The 16,617-nt window shown below is 41.5% G+C and overlaps 2 protein-coding genes and 1 non-coding gene across 4 annotated transcripts; 1 reads left to right on the top strand and 2 right to left on the bottom strand.

Moving 5' to 3' along the window:
• Window positions 1-28: 28 nt before the first annotated feature.
• On the bottom strand, window positions 29-7,224 carry fam234b (family with sequence similarity 234 member B). The gene is made up of 13 exons (XM_014339549.2): window positions 7,094-7,224; window positions 5,155-5,703; window positions 4,707-4,811; window positions 3,923-4,090; window positions 3,706-3,821; window positions 3,363-3,513; window positions 2,400-2,541; window positions 2,029-2,229; window positions 1,589-1,667; window positions 1,296-1,463; window positions 1,025-1,145; window positions 702-922; window positions 29-618 (listed from the first exon to the last, which is right to left on the bottom strand). Exons 1-13 carry the CDS (start codon window positions 7,128-7,130, stop codon window positions 616-618), a joined length of 2,061 nt encoding a protein of 686 aa, XP_014195035.1. The 5' UTR covers window positions 7,131-7,224; the 3' UTR covers window positions 29-615.
• Window positions 7,225-7,585: 361 nt separating this feature from the next.
• LOC121814423 lies at window positions 7,586-7,739 on the bottom strand. Its single transcript, XR_006054335.1, has one exon. It is a non-coding gene; the product is annotated as a U12 minor spliceosomal RNA (small nuclear RNA).
• Window positions 7,740-8,061: 322 nt separating this feature from the next.
• Window positions 8,062-16,397, top strand: poldip3 (polymerase (DNA-directed), delta interacting protein 3). 2 transcript variants are annotated; one of them, XM_042220224.1, is made up of 10 exons: window positions 8,062-8,283; window positions 8,881-8,981; window positions 9,067-9,494; window positions 9,589-9,633; window positions 9,739-9,816; window positions 9,937-10,157; window positions 11,658-11,739; window positions 11,868-11,997; window positions 14,109-14,175; window positions 15,182-16,397. In XM_042220224.1, the coding sequence occupies exons 1-10, from the start codon at window positions 8,216-8,218 to the stop codon at window positions 15,396-15,398; spliced, it is 1,437 nt and encodes a 478-aa protein (XP_042076158.1). In that variant the 5' UTR covers window positions 8,062-8,215; the 3' UTR covers window positions 15,399-16,397. The 2 variants fall into 2 exon arrangements, with proteins under 2 accessions (XP_042076158.1, XP_005940807.2); XM_005940745.3 differs by having other exon boundaries at window positions 8,064-8,283; window positions 9,937-10,164; window positions 11,662-11,739.
• Window positions 16,398-16,617: the final 220 nt, after the last annotated feature.

The following is a 16,617-nucleotide window of genomic DNA, read 5'->3' on the forward strand; positions in this document are numbered from 1 at the left end:
TCCCAAAGTTGAAATAAAACACGGAGGCTATACATTGCGCTTTACTTTGTCTTGCAGCTTACATTTAAATATCATAATCCTTAGCAAACAGCGGTTCATTCATCTTAAAAAGTTCAGACGGCAAAAAGGCAAATCAATAAATTACTGTACAGCATTAAATATTTACAGAATTCTTATACTAACTAAAACATCAAGGAGCAGAAGAACAGTAATCATGACAAAATGCATTGAAATAGTGGACCGTACCACACAGTAGATACTGGAATTACGAGAGATGCATGCTAGACATGCACCGTTCAAGTGTTAAGTTACTCCGCTGTTGTCAAGTGAAGAAACAACCAGGTAAAGATCAGACTTCCTAAATGTGACTTAAATTATTTAAAGAAAGTTTCAATTTAAAAAAACAAAACAAAAACAGATGTCTTTCTCAAGTACCAGAAATGAAATTTGACTTTTGTTTGAATCAAACGTGATGTAAACAGCTTCGTGGATGAACTGCCATCATCGCCCCGGTGCAGAGTCATCCGCAGCTTTTCGTCCCTTTCATCCTTACTCAAGTCCTTGTGGCTGTACCGCGTACTTGTGAGGCAGGGTCGTGGTAGCAGAGCTGGCTCCTCACTACAGAGTTGAGAGAGATTCACTCGTCAAAATTAGCGACACTCCAGATCTGACTGTCCGCACCCTGCGATTCCCTTTCTCACCTGATGTCTGAAGGTCAGATGTCTGAAGAACTTGCTGACCTCACCGGGTTTAAGGGCTCCCGCGGTCTTGCTGCCATCTCCTATCCACACAGTTTGCCCTTTGGTGATAGCAGCTCTCAGGCTCACACACTTGACTATGTAAGTGCTGGGGACAGAGTTGGGCATGGTACTGGAGGACACTGTGATGTAGGATGCGTCTTTCTGATGGTCTTGGTAGCGCACTATCAGTGAGGAAGAGTGGTCATTCATTAAAAAAAGTACAGAGTACAGTACAGAGAGAGGCTCTGTTCTATGTTTCTTTTTAAAGGCACGGTGGCGATTACCTGCAGATGTGACTGCTGTGTCTGTGGTACTGGCGAGCTCCAGCAGGACTGTGGGATATGTAGGATGGAGCATGTAGAGCTTTCGAATGAGAGGCTCTGCCACAGCAACACCTGGCGACACCTATAAACAGCCGGAGAGCACATTTAGCACAAAAGACTCCTTAACAGAGTCGAGCACAATGGAGTAAAATGATCTTGTGCACCGGAGTCACAGAGGGCTCCTCTTCCTGGGTTCTCATTAACCTAGCAATTCTATCTGAGGAAGACTTACGGTTGTCTTGGTAACATTCTTCTGTGCTTTGATTGGATCGCTGGCCCAGAACAGGAAAGCGGATTGGCCCGTGGACGTGGAGATTGCAGAAGTTTCTAAACGAAGATGGGGACACACGAACTCGGCGGCCCACAAACGGGTCCCATTCGCCCCATCGATGATTAATGTCTGAAAGACAAAGAAGAGGAGGAAAAACCACCAGTAAGATCGGAGCAGATGTTACATGTCAGCAAAGTAATTTCAGCCCTGAGGGGGAAAAAAGCATGAAAGAACCTTTGGTTTGTTTGTTTTACCTTCATGACTCCGTTTGATGAATGCTGAATGAAAAGATCGAGGATTCCATCGCTATTGAAGTGTCCTGCAACTGGTTGACTGTGACATACAAATAAGTATTTTAGGAACCCGTATTTTTCTAGTTTTCCAAAGGATGGGACAGATGTTTTGGTGGAATGTGATTTTTTTTTAAAAAACAACAACATGCAGCTAAAATGAAGTCAGGGAAACCATATCTGACTGAGTGCTCTTCTCTCTAATGATTTTGCATTAATCACACGATTACCACACAGAAAGTTGCTAAAACAACAGTTACATGAACTATTGAAAACTTCAGACCACCTCATGGCAATAGTAAGGCGCCCCTCGCCAAAATATAATTTTCAAGCACATCAGTTTGTTCAAACCTCACCACCCTCAAGTGGTTGCTGCAGGGGGGAAAAAATAAACAGGACTGTACCTTTGACTGGAAGCTGTTTTGTAGGTCCATTTCTTTCGCAAATTCCTCTGCCGGAGCAGTAACTGTACGCTGCCTCCATACACCAGCACCCAGTCACTTCTGGTGGAGTTCAGGTTCGAAGCGGTGTCCAGGTTGTTGTGGTTTCTTCCAAAACCAGCCACAAGAGGGAGCAGGAACCTGGCCTGGTCATGGTCACGTGGGCTAGAAAGGACACAACAAAGATCTGATTTTGACTTATTTTAGACAAAAACATATATCTAGTAATCTGCTTTCTACTTTAGTGCCAGCTGGTTAAATGTATTTGGTATTTAACAAACAAAGAAGAGTTTGCACATTGAAAACAGATCTATGCATCAGTAGCAGACACCCACCTGTAAATTTGTATGATGGAAGAGAAATTGTCCTTCTTCATGCCCTCCCACCCTGAATCCTTCTTTCGAAGCGCCTGAGTTTCGGGCAGTTTTCCAGTAGCCTGAAAGTAGATGTCTCGCAGGGAGACGGCCTTCACATTACCTAAGGGAACACACGATGACACAAGGTCCTGTGAAACCACCATTAAAATAACTTCAAGGGTCACTTCAATAGTTCTTAAATGAGCTCCTCAGAATCAGTTGTTGTTGTTCAATAACTTTAGTATATTTAATGAAAATATGCTTAATTTTATCTGATTATTTTCCCAGTTAGAAAGCTGTGAATGTCCTTCAAGAAGCCCGGAGAACTATTCCTGACGACTACTTAATGAAATCATAAGAAATCTGCCTAAGATAGATCAGGCTGTGTTGTAGAATAAAGGTGGTCATACCAAATTTTGACTTTCAAGCTGGTTAGAAAACTGTTTGCCTAATACAGGATTTCCGTGTGTTTGCACCTGTTTCCCATTTTGCTAGAAAAATATTATAATATGTGTCGTTATAATCAAAACTCTTGCAATATGAGCACACAGAAAAGCTCATGGGGTGATTCTTTTTGGAGCAATCTTTAAGTATTTAAGCAGTTAACCTCATGGTAGTGAATCTAAAAGGAGGAATGAAAGAATAGGAAAGAAAAATATTCCGCTCTTCTCCCCTCTGCTCTTCTTCCCTTTTCTGGGAGGCAGTGGGGAGGTAGAGCGTACAGCTCGATCCGGCGGAGAAGTGTTGGAAGCCAGATCGGGTCCCCCCTTCATCGCAAGGGGGGCGCCCGATCTGCCTTTCGTTGAGGCACACAACAATGTGTGCCGCTAGTAAAGTTTCTGAGCTGCTTTTCCTCATAACAGCCACCCCCCAAGATTTTCTCCATTTAAAGCAGTGCATTGTCAGGGATTGTAACATCTAGTCCTTTTACTGAAACGTCACCTAGACCAAACAGGATGTAGTATACTCCTTGTTGTGTCTCATATAGCCAGGGACCAATCAGCGTCCCTTGGGCTGTGACGTTGAAAGGCACAGCACGTCCGAGTAACGCTCCCGTCTCTCCAGAGATCAAAGTCAGAGAGAGATCGAATTTCTGAAAATACACAAAGCGGCAAAAAATAAATAAAAATACAAACAAACTGTAAATTCTTCAGCTCGTGATGATTGTTAAATGAATTCGAATGAATGAATTGTGCTTACGTGAACACTACAAAAAAAAAAAATGCTTTGCAAACTGTAACATGCATCAATATAGCACATGAAGAAATAAGGGAGGCTGGCATACGTCATCCGCTGGCAGGGTGGCTACAAGCAGATCTGGGTGTGAGTCGCCCTGGAGGTCTGGAAGTAACACTGCCTGAGATTCAATGCTCTTAATTGATGATGACCACAGCTTCTTTCCTGTGGAGGGAAAGGAAATATCTTTGAATGCTTAGAAATGAATACTTGCAGTTGATTAATTTTATTTACTTCTGCACAGCTGGGACAGCACTGAGTCCGACCTGTGGTGCCGTTGACAGCCATGATGTAGGATTTGCAGATGAGGAGGCACACGGGCGACGGCACGGTGCTGTACTGCAGACCACACTGGATGTACATCACAGCCTCTGACATGACTTTTTTCCACAGCACCTGGCCGCTGACGCCAGAAAGGGCCACTGCACTGTAAACTGGGATGAAGCGCATACACCATGTATAAATATCAGAGGTTACAGAGAGAGAAAGCACACAGAGTCATCTTCAATGACTTTTTGCTGCCAGTGGTAGTGGATCACTGCACAAATTGTATGGAATAATGAAGGACTACATCCAAATTCTTCAACATCACCTCAAATCAACAGCTAGACGGCTGAAACTCAAATGCAGTTCAGTGTTCCAAGAGGTCAATGATCCCAAACACACATCAAAACCAGTTTTGAAATGGATAAAACAGGTTAACATTAGGCTTCTGAACCTCAAATCTACTGTCGACTACACTTAAAAACCCGGGTCCATGGTTGGAAACCAACCAATTTAAAGGAACTCCACCAGTTCTGCAGAAGCCAATCAGAATGATGCCAGAAGCAAAATAAATATACACTTGTGCACACGTTTTTTTTTTTTTTAAGTAATTAAAGATGTGTGCTGCACAATTATTCCAGCCTGGAAAAAGAAGAGTTCAAAGAAACCACTGAAAGCCCAAAATTACCATGACACAAATGCTCATGATGAGTAAGTAAACGTCTGATCACAGCTGTGGATGGGTACCGGCATGAGCCTGCAAAGATATTTACATATCGCACATACTTTGTGTGGTGTGGGTCTCATTGGTCGATTCGGTAACACCCAAGAACACATCCTCCACTGAATCACCATCAACATCCCACAGTGCCAGCGCGGGTGGCGTGACACCTAAAAAGAAAAAAACATGAACACCACCCACTAACAGAAGCAATGTTTCATGTGTAAACAGAGCATGTGATGGGTAGAAAGATGTTTCACAAGCCTGTGTAATGACAGGTGGAAAATTACAGGGTTAGGCACTTTGTCTAGCCTCGACGACTCCTGAGTAAGCCTTATTATCGTGGCACCACTCACTTTAGATATCAGCAGAGGAGAGCGAGTTCTTATCAAGCACTGGCTGTTTATTTTTCCTAGTTTACTCTGAAGCTAACTACAGGCCTACTAATCTGTATGCTATGTTACATGATGGGCATTAATAAAAGAGTCCCTAAATGTGCATTAATGTTCTTACCTCCTGTCCCTCCCAGTGCTTTCTCCCACTGCAGCCTCTTTTCCAGGTCTCCCTTCTGGCATGGAATCAGGAACGCACAGAGCAACACAACCACCGTGGCACACACCAGAGGCACCAGAAAAAACGCACTTCGGATAGCGTTCTTCACCCTCAGCCTTTTTTGTTCATCAGAACTGTGAAGCCCTAGCCCAGCACCCCCCATTGCTCCAGGGCCCCCTCTGTCCTCCCTCTTCCTCTCTCCGTCCGAGTCCCTGTGGCTCCAGTACTGCACTCCCTTCATGTCATTCCTGTCCTGCCTGGATTTGCTGGGGAGTCGCTCCCTCCACTCGTCCTCCTCTTCGTCCTCGTCGTCGTCTTGCACCCCATCTTCCGCGCCGACAAGTCTTCCAGATCGGCCGCCGCGCAGCTTGGAAGACCCCGTGCCCAGGCAGCTATCCCTGCCGAGACCATTTCGGGGGTAGTTGAGCACAAGGTCATCCTCTTCGCTCTCGTCATCACTATCTGCTTGGGTGAGAGGGTCATACTCCCCGAGCTCCGAGCCCTTCTTCCCTGCAAAGACACACAGAAACTGCTCATTAGGAGTACACTGGTTTGAACATGACAGACAGATTCAGACAAATGCTACAAAACTGAACAGACAGCTCTTCACAGTACAAAAGAATAATGACCCAAAGCAAACTGCGAAAGCAACCCAAGTTTCTCAACACAAACAAATTAGATATTATTCAATAGCGGAGTCAGTCACCTGATCTAAACACAATGAAGCACCTATAGAGGAGCTAACAAAACTGAAATCAGAGACCCACAAAACAAGCAGCGACCAAACGTGGCTGCAGTAAAGGCACGACAGAGCATCTCAAGGGAGAAAACACAGCATTTTGTGACGTCAGTGGGTTTTAGACCTCAGGCAAATAGTGACTACAAAGGATTTTCATGCAAGTATTAAAAACTATACTTATATTTAAACGTTAATTTAATATATAAATATACAATACACCACTTTACTACCATACTGTAGAGGTGGGCAGAGGCAAAACTAGAAAAATAGTGGATCTAACGCATCCACTTAACACACTGGTTACTGCTACAACTACACGTTTCTTTTCCAGCTATTTATTTATGAGTGACTTATGTATGTATATATATGTATATATTGTACTATTCTTAGTTAGCGTATTGTCTGTCTTGTCTTAATGTTGGTTTATAATGGAGCACTGTAACAAAAAATAATTTCCCCCAGGGATCAATAAAGTATTCTGATTCTGATTCCTGTATTTTGAGGCATTTTTTTTTATTGTAGCCCCCCTATTGCACAATAACACACTTAAAACAACAATAAAAAATAAAAATAGTAATAACACGATGACGTTAGCTTGGTTATTTTATTTCATCAATGCTTGTCAGCATTTTTTTTTTCACATTACAGATTTCTTTAATTAAATAGAAATACCATTAGAAGAAAGAATGGAAAGAAGAACAGAATAGAATAGAAATAGTATTACCGTAATACAGGCAATGATGGGCATCACTGTTTCCAGTAGGATATTGTCGCCAGGCCTGAGCTTGTATTATGTATTTGTCATGATTTTTTTTTTATGGTGAACTGTCTAACAGCAGGTTGTTAACATTAGCGAGCAGCTAGCCGTCGTTCAGCACCACCACACAGCGCCGTCAACGTGCCGCTCTGACGCTGCACTACACAAACAGAAAAACTGCGGCCATCTGATTTGACTAGGATTAAAAAATTGGCACGAGAAATTGGCAGAGATAAAACGGAAAACCTGACAACTGCGTATGACAAGCCAGTAAAATCAAATGACTTCGCTACATTGAGAAGGCTGAGAAGCGAAATAGGAGAGCACAGACTATCAATGAAGCTAAGCTCCGTTACGTCTGCACATTGGTCTGATAAATAATACAAATCAGTGCGGTATCTTACCGGGCAGTTTGAGGGCACGGGACAGCGCTGCAGCCATTTCTCCTCTAACAGAGCCGACGTGAGGCAGCAGTGATGTACGAACCCACAGACCCACCGAACCAACAGTTTGGCTTTGCGCCAGACCATTTGCATCATGGGACTTGTAGTTTATGAGGAACTCTTGTTTTGCGACGTCTGTAACTGTGCCTATATATTTATAAACAGTGTAAAAACATAATGGACATTGACTACATGCTAAATTTGAAATCATCACATCATTTTTGAACGATATAATTACCCTATAGATGATACATGAAGTAAATATTTATGCGGCATATTTATTTGCTATATTTCGCAATATCGTTGTGTTCTTTTGCACTTTGGAACTTGGGGCATGCTCCCCCACGATGTAATTACCATACCTAAAACTCCTATTACAAGTTTATTACCTTCGGTGATATGTCTATATTAGCGGAGGACAGCAGCTTTTTATTTTGACAGTGTTTGGGACTCGGGGAAGGTCCTTGTCCCACGAGGCATCTCGCAAAGTAGGCGAGTCACCTCAGCAAGCAGACCTGTGCCCTTTCAAAAATTAATCTCGTTAATTGTACGAGGACACGGGCGTCACCCCGCGTCGTTATTTTCCTTACTCATCAGTTTAAGGCATGACCCAACTACGGTGGAGGACGGGCATAGACCACGTACACAGGCACTCTCTATTATGGTTTCAAATATAAGTTTCCTCCATTGCGTTTTTTTTAGTTTCTGTCGAATTGTCTTATTTCCGTGAGTAAAGAAACGATCGATTAGCCAACGTCTGACCCTTTTAATAGTTATATGCAATGTTTATGTCGTAAAATCGCTGCGCTATGTGACACAAAGGATCATGGGTATGCAGGTATGCGCGCTATTCGTATTTCGTCAAGACTAATCGATCACAGATTTATTACGGTAGCAACACGGTCGTGTTTTAATTGTCTTTGTGTGTATTTCGAAGACGACAACGTTAGCTATTTCGAATCTTCTATAAAATATCATAATTCTTCAAATAGCCATTTTGGATTTTGGCCCAAATCAGTTCCCGTAGTCATAGCCCCCAAGAAATCTCAGGCGCGCACGCGCTTTTGGAAAGTGTGTGAGAAAATGGCAGACGTCTCTCTGGATGAAGTTATACGACAGCGCCGTATTAACGTCAAAGCTGCAGCGAAAAGGTATTTTTTGAGTGTGGGGAGACTGGTGCATGTGTGTTTATTAAGGATTTCGAAACTTGTAGTAACATTTCTAAGCGCATATCGAAAACTTAGTGCTGCTTGTAGCTACTCGACAGTCGTAAGCTAACGTTAGCATGTTACAGCTAGCAGCGATTACGGGCTGAAAGCTAGTCTAATAGTGGCTTCAACAAACTGTAGGCCTTCACATTTGAAGCCATTCATATTGGAGACAAAGAAAACGCAGTTTAATCTCGGAACCACTCTCCGCTTAACTAAACAGATTTCTTTGTTTAAGTCTTTAAATTGCTCGTCTCTTTCAGCATTTTGTTTGTAGCTTCACTCGTCAGGCTTGGCTAACTAGCATGCTAGTGCTTTTGTTGGCAACAAATCGTAGTTTTGTCCTCACGTAATGAACAAATGTGGTAGCTGGAATGGGTAAAATTTTTCATAATTTTCAATAATCCATAAGTTTCCATAATCATCTGAGAAAAAAATCATATTCAATGTGTTTCTAGAAGTGATTGTAACGTGGAAGGTATCGCCCTAATGCATGTTGTTGTGTTGTTGTTGAACCTAATGAAACCTTGATTTTCTCAGGCCAGCGTTTGGACGAGGTTCAGGAGGAGATGGGAAAAGTTTTGATGCCAGACAGAAGATTGGAGTTAATGATGTGAGACAGAGGCTTGGAGGAGGCACAGGTAAAGTCCAGCAGATCAGTGGGTGTAAATGTTACTTTGTAATGAGCAAAGTCATTGTCTTAAAACTCTCAATTTCTCCCCTTAGGTTTTCAAGTAAAAGATGCCAGAGAGAAGCTGGGGCAGAAAGATGCTCGTTTCAAAATCCGTGGCAGGGGAGGAGCAGGAGTGGTGCAAGATGCACGTCAGATGATCAACTCACGCAAGCAGGGACAGAGTCAGTTCACCGTCTCTGCACCGACCACACTAAAGACAGCAGTAACACAACATTTACAGAGCCAGACGCTTGTGCCGCAGATACAGATACACACCAACAACAATCTTGCTGGTGTGAATACAAGGCAGTTTGGTTCTAATGCACAAGGACCGAGTCTGAAGGCCAGTGCAGTGCCACAGCTGAGCAATAATGCAAGAATGATGGATGCTCGTGATAGGCTGAGCCTCAAGAGGAGCATTGGAGGGACACAGACACAAGCAGCAGTTGCACCACCTTTAAAGATAACTAAGACCATCCAGGTGAGAATAAATAAATCAGGCTTGTCCATATGTATGCTTGTAGAAATATACAGTCAGAACTTCCTTAAGTAATGTATTATGTTTCTTTTTCCAGCAACGTCCAGTAGGGATGTTAGGAGGAATACGTGCCGCTACACAGGTAGATTAGTTTCTCTTGACATATTTAAATGTAACAGGACATTTATGAGCCCATTTCTAAAGGTTTAAGATATCATACTAAAAGGATTACTTTGTTTTTCTACAGCCTACTCTAAATGAGCATGATGACGCCCCGAATAAACAGTTAAAGATCACAACTGCAAACAATTTGTTACAATCTCGGGTAAGATGTTTCTCTGTGACAAGGCTACACGTGGGCCTTTATACAGAAACTCCAGCGTGTCTGCTGTGCGTACCTACATGAACTAGAGTGTTATCTATCTTGTCTCTTTTTTTCACACAGCCTGGTACAGCAGGCTCAGCTTTCTCCATGTCAGCCCCCATCACCAAGGTGGTTAAGAATGATGCTTACACGGCCCCACGGCCCGCTGTTCCTGTGGCTTCTCCTCGGCCCACTACCAGCCTGGCTGCCACTCGGTCTTCAGCTGCAGCCTTACAGCCAGTCTCTAGGACTCTTCAGCAAAGCACAGCAGAAACCAGTGCAACAGCTCCTCCTCCTCCTCCTCCTCAGGTAAATCCATTCATTTTTATCTGCAGCTCAGTGTGTGTTCTTTCAAATTGTGCTCATATAACTTGTGTTATTATGGTTTTTATTATTATAATTGGTCTTTTGGCTTGATGCAGCAAGTCAGACAAGTTTCTAATATAACAACTGCATCATGCCCCAGACAAAGGAAAATAATTGATTTCCTTTAATTGCTTTATATATAGCTGGGACGTGTGACATATAGGATTGTCACAACACTAGAATTTGAAACTCGATACTGATGCCTCCCATTTTCAATACAACATCAAATATTTTGGCCATTTGCCCATAGTGCTACAACAGCAGTCCTGGCAATAAGGTCTTTTTTTTTTTTTTTTTTTTTTTTGCAAAGTTAACGTCTTAACAGCCGGCTCACAGCTGGCTACAAAAAAATAAAAAACACATTTTAATAAATTATTGTAAAAGTAGAAAAGCTATTTTATCACATTGTCCACATCTGCCATTTCTTCCCTGTTCACACTGCTCTGCCTCAGTCTGCAGCCCTTCTTCTCCTCAGCTCTGCTCTTCAGGCCCGTCTGATTCTGCTGCTCTGAATTTTACTCTTTATTTTACTCAAGATTAGTTCTCCACACTCTGGACTGACATCAAATTCGGAAATGCGAGCTTTACTGATCTCTGAAATTCCTCTTGAAGTGTTATTCAGTGTTAACTACTTCAGCTGTTAGTGAAGGGAGTAGCTGTGTGTCTGTCTGCACCTGTGCTGTGGGATCTTAAATCTTAATTTGATATTTTTAATATCGATTAATACCCAAGTATTGATTTTTATTTGACAATATTAAAAATAACTAACGTAATTTTAAGATACAAAATTTAAATCTTCAAGATAACAAATAACTAATGTTGTAACAAAAATGTAGTGGAATATAGACTATGGCCACTTTTAGAAACACTCCCGCATCCTGCAGAAATTATGCCGACAGTCAAAAGCAACGGCTGCTGTCAGTCTGCAGCTACATTTCTGCCACATTTCAAGGTCTGCCTTAATACAGACCCTTTAATTTTTACTTGCTCTTAATTCAATAAACAGCTGTCACTTTGTAAAACATTGTGGAGGTAAATCTTTTCTGTTTGTTTCATGCTTAAACTTAAACCACCGTTTAATATGTTTAAAGAACTTTGATTGGCTTTTAACTGTTATGCTCATACTATCCTTGCCTTTTTTGCCATCCATGCCACACCACAATGAACTCTTCTTACATCCGTAGATTTGCACATTTAAAGGGAAACGTGTAACGTGCAAAAGGCTAACAGGTGAAAATACTGAATGCAAGATGGAAAGAAAAAAATAATTTTTTTTTTTTCTTTGGTTGTTTTTGTTTTTTTAAACCTGGCTGCAGACTCTTTATCAAATAGACCCCTGCAGTGATTCTGTTACATGTATCAGTTCGATTGATATTTAATGTGTTCACACAATCTTTACATTTACTTGACTGTTTGGTTTTGTCATTTTTTTCATTTCAGCCTACTTTTAGTCCTTTGGAGGGGACAAAAATAACAGTGAACAACCTGCATCCCCGAGTCACTGAGGAGGACATAGTGGTGAGGAAATTGCTCTGTTTGCCTTTAACCTTTTCTTGTTTGAGATTAAAATGATGTGCAGAGTGCTGTGAGTACCGTGATGAGTCATTCAGTGTGTATTTGTAATGCCTGTCAATATTTGTCCACAGGAACTGTTCTGTGTGTGCGGTGCCTTGAAGCGAGCACGGCTGGTGAAGGTGGGCGTAGCTGAAGTGGTGTTTGTCCGTAAAGAGGACGCTGTGAGCGCATACAGGAAGTACAACAATCGCTGCTTGGACGGTGAGTGCCAAGAGCAAGGACGCACACATGAAAGTCTTCTGTTTAACATGCAGTTTAATGGCTGCTGTAGCAGCGAGCATGTTATACATCATATATATAGTGTTGTGAAAACGTGTTACTCCTTTCTGATTTCTTAATATTTTGCACATTTGTGACACACAAATGTTTCAGAGCATCAATTAAATTTTAAGATTAAACAAGTATAACAAAGTGCAATTTTTAAACTATTATTGCCCTTATTTAGAGGAAAAGGCTACCCAACCCTATCTGCCCTTGTAAAAAGTATCTCCCTTGTTAAATCAAGAATTAAATGTGATTAACCACATTTTTGGAAAGATGAGTTCAATTTCATTATAAAAACCCAGACCGGAATACTGCCAGATCGGCTGGATCAGGAAATCACTTAACTTGAGCCTGTCTGACTAAAAGGCTAAAAGATCTCAAAAAACATATCATGCCACGATCTGAAGAAACAGCTGAGAAACAAAGTCATTGAGATCTGTCAGTCTGGAAACTGTTCCAAAGCCATTTCTAAGACTTTGGGTCTCCAGTGAGAGCTATTATCCACAAATGGAGGAAACTTGGTGAACCTTCCCAGGACTGGCCAGCCTACCAAAATACTCCCAAGAGTGCATCATTGGCCCATCCAGGAGGTCACAAAATAAACCATCTAAAGAACTGCGGGCCTGTTCTAATGTTTGAGTCTTTTTAGCACCTGATGGCTCCTTTTTGCTTCTCATCCATAAACTTTCTCCATACTCTTTCACATGATTCTGGCATAGGTGGTTGAAGAGGTTTGCCGTGTTTGAGTGTGAGGTGAAGGCCAGTTTCTTGCATAATTTGCATAGTACAGTTTTCTGGTTCGTGTCAGACTTTTCATAACGAAACCATGTCCATGGTACAGACGTAGCCCCTCATTTAGAAATAAGGACCTCGATTTGTTTTGATTAGTCTTTCTGTTTGGATCTACCTGGTTCTGCCTCATCTTCACTGGCCGTGCTGGTATTCTCTATACCTGCATCCACGTGGTGACTGTAAGCGCCATTTATAGTTACTACATGTTTTTGAGGTCATTTGTTTGATGCATATTCTGAAATTTGATGTCTGAGAATAATGTATTTCGTCGTCATCTCAGTTTATTTAGAAGGCAAAACCTCAACAGGATCTTCAGCTTTATTGTGAAAGGTTTATGTGGAAAATAAACAAGCCGACGGCGGAGCCACACGTTGGGTTTACCGGCGTTGTTGCTAACGACAACGCGTAAAAACAGTCGCTTATCCATCTGTAGTGTGGTTATTTTAAATATAGGAGAAAGAGAGAACTTTAAGAAATGAATTTAGCCACTACAGTGACCATGAAAACACTGAAAAAATACTGCAGTAAAACAGTTTGTTTTGTGACACCAAGAAACAAATGATAGCGTAAAATGAAACGTTAGAAATTTTCATATCGTCATCCGATATATCTCGTTATTTCGAACAGCCCTAGGTGTTAGTGTGATGGTCTGGGGCTGCTTTGCTGCTTCGGGACCAGGATGATTTCTAGTAATTGATGGAGCCCTGTCCACGTCTGAATGGCTCAAAGAAAAAATATTTAAGGTTTAGGAATGGCTAAACCAAAGTCTGGACTCAAGTCAGATTGAGATGCTTTTCCATGACCTTAAACAGACAGTTCAAGCTGGTAAACATGCCAGTGTGGCTGAATGAAAAGAATTCAAAGAAGAGTGAGCCAAACTTCCTTCACAGTGATGTGATAGACTCATTGCCAGTTATTCCAAGTGCTTGATTGTAGTTCTTAATGCCAAGAGTGGCACAACCTGCTATTAGGTTTGCAGGGCAATAACATTTTCATACCAGGCCCCTTAGGATTGGGTAGCTTCTACGTTAGTGAACAAAGTCCTTATTTGAAAACTGCATTTTGTATTTACTCAGGTTTTCTTTGTGTGATATTCAAATTTGTTTGATCTGAAACATTCAAGTGTGGCAAACATGCAAAAACCTAAGATATCAGGAAAGGGGCAAATAGTTTTTCACAGATCTGTATGTGGTCAGGATCGTTGTGATTGGTTCATTTATGTCATCTGTTCTTTTCCTTTTCTTGTCCACCCCCAGGCCAACCCATGAAGTGTAACCTTCATATTCAGGGAAATGTCATCACTTCTGATCAACCCATTCTATTGTGAGTGAGCCCTCGAGGCTTCTTTAGTTAATTTCAAATGAATCTCTACTCAATTGTGTTTGCATACGGTGTGAGACCAGGGTTGGCTCAGACAGAGAGAGGGGACAGTATGTATAAGCGGTCCATGAAAAGGCAGTGAGTCACTGTATCCTTGTTATATGTGACCTTTTGTATAGACAAGGTATGTAGTGTGTTGGGTAAGTGAAAATCCAAATAACAGAACTGGTTAAAATGCATTACAGTGCTGATCAGCATCCTTCTACCCTTCACAGACTTCCTCTGTATAGGAAGAATCCTAAATTAAAGAAATCATTGTTTTGCATATTTTCATTGTGCCATAATCTGGCTTTTATCTACATACTAAAACCTATTAGCTATCCATTCACTGCATTCCTAAAGTAAAAAGTATTTTATTGTGGTCCTCTTGTGGTGCTGTCTAAAGTGAGCGACTCTGACTCCCGTCCCCCTTAAGGAAACTTTCTTCTGATTGGCTACCCATCATTAACAGAAGGGGGGAACATTGTGTGTGTGCGGGGCTTTTGTGCTCACAGCCAGAGCTGTGAGACTTAAATGACCGTGTTGTCCTCTTGTCTCCTTTCACTGACTTCACACAGATCCAGGAATGGAAAGAATAGTCTGAAAACAAACATTTAAAACAGTCTTTTAGCTTTGGTGACCTTAGTGGGCATATTTAATATGAACTGAGGCAAACTGTATATAAGGGAAAGCACCATAAGTCCATTTTGAGCTGGTTAGTAGCATTATTACATTGCTTTTGAAAAACAAGGTATTTGTATTTAAAGAAATGGATGTTATCAAGTTTAACTTCACACTGAAATGTAAATACCAGGTGCTGTTGCTGTGTTCTCCACTAGAGGTCAGGCATGTAACCCTTTTGGCCTAACAGCTGTCTCTTTAACTGAACTCAGTGGGAGGGGACCCCTCTGTGTTGTTTGAACCATTAAAGGACTTAAAAAATAGTAACAACTGTTTGACTTGCCCACAGGCGACTCAGCGATACTCCGGGTACAGGCAGCAGCACAAAGAAAGAAGGTCTGCCCGCCTCCTTATCACGGCCCGCCGGTCAGCGTTCCTCCTCTCAGCCCACTCCAGAGGTGGACCCCCAGACCATCCTCAAAGCTCTCTTCAAGTCCACTACACAGTCGACCTCCACCACTGAGCCTCCCAGCTCACAGGCCACTGCCTTTCGCATCAAGATATAGCCCACGTCTAAAGTGAAAACTGTCTGTTCATGTTAGTGCATTCTCAGTGTTCTCATTTCAAACTGTGGTGTTCACATTGACAGCAGCCAGCACACATTCTCATGAAACTAATTTTTACACATTTGATATACATGACTCCTGTGAACGTGAAATTCATCATTCATGCATCCTTGTTTGGGTTTTATCAAAAGTCACCTGTTGGTTTTGGAAACGGAGCGGGGGGAAGTTTCATATGATCTTTTAATCCGATGTAGAGGTGGAGGAGGGGTAGTACCAAATTTAATTGCAATGGGTGTTTGGGTTTTTGTTTTTTTTTGGTTTTCTTTGTATATTAAGTGACAGTTTGATTTAGTTTAATATATATCTCGTCATTGCCGCTTGCCTCCAACTTCCAAAAGAGTAGGAGTTAAAAAAAAAAAAACCCAGCCCAAACCCTTTGACTAATTGAGGACTGTGTGGTAGTGTTATTCTTGAGAGTTATGTAATATTTAAGGCTGAATATTCATGCAGGTGTGTTCATTTATCTTACCTGTGCTTCCCTTTGGGTTTAATGAGTGTGTATAATGCATTGGGGGAAAAATATATACAGACAAAACAAAAAACCAAACGTCTGTCATGTCTGTTTTATTAGGAAGGACAATTTGGTTAAAATGTGGGAAGATGATTTAAATTGAGCCCAAAGTGATGCCAAAATAACTGAAAATACCTGCAAATCGGGGACTGGCGTAAGCTACATAATACCATAATAACTTCAGTAAGCTAGCTCTGAAACGGACATGTCAGTTTATTTAGTTTTAACATTCTTGTGGCATCCAGACTCGTATGCTCTGTGACTGGTTTTTGCTTGATGGTCAACATGTTTAATTCTTTCTATTATTACTCCTGATTTGTGTTGAAAGACTGTAATTTACGTTCTACTGCATTCTTGGTATGTAATGCAAGACGAGACAAAGTGGTAGGATGTGTCTGAAATGTCACCATTAAATATTTAGCTTTGTAGATGATGTCTGAGACTCTTTGCTTTTCATATCATGATCTCTTTGTTGATTTATGTATCTGTGCTGTTAGGCTTTCTAAAAACAGTTCTGGACTTGTGAATGATTTACAAGTCTGGTGCTGAACCTTTAGCCGTCTTTGTTTCAGTTTTACTTCATAAATACACACCTACAAATAAAACCAACAACCAAACTATTAAAAAGGAGAGATTCACTCCAGTTGT

This window comes from Haplochromis burtoni, unplaced genomic scaffold (assembly GCF_018398535.1).
Source record: "Haplochromis burtoni strain Fernald_Lab_line unplaced genomic scaffold, NCSU_Asbu1 Contig_45, whole genome shotgun sequence".
NCBI classification, from domain to species: Eukaryota; Metazoa; Chordata; class Actinopteri; order Cichliformes; family Cichlidae; genus Haplochromis; species Haplochromis burtoni.

Excerpts from the sequence above, each read along its gene's own strand:
- fam234b (XM_014339549.2), bottom strand. The coding sequence starts at position 7,130 with ATGGCTGCAGCGCTGTCCCGTGCCCTCAAACTGCCCG. Across the intron at positions 4,091-4,706 it reads TGAGACCCACACCACACAAA|TTTACAGTGCAGTGGCCCTT; the intron begins GTATGTGCGATA and ends GCTTCATCCCAG. Across the intron at positions 2,230-2,399 it reads TCCATCATACAAATTTACAG|CCCACGTGACCATGACCAGG; the intron begins GTGGGTGTCTGC and ends TGTCCTTTCTAG.
- poldip3 (XM_005940745.3), top strand. The coding sequence starts at position 8,216 with ATGGCAGACGTCTCTCTGGATGAAGTTATACGACAGCGCCGTATTAAC. Across the intron at positions 8,982-9,066 it reads GAGGCTTGGAGGAGGCACAG|GTTTTCAAGTAAAAGATGCC; the intron begins GTAAAGTCCAGC and ends TTCTCCCCTTAG. Across the intron at positions 11,740-11,867 it reads TCACTGAGGAGGACATAGTG|GAACTGTTCTGTGTGTGCGG; the intron begins GTGAGGAAATTG and ends ATTTGTCCACAG.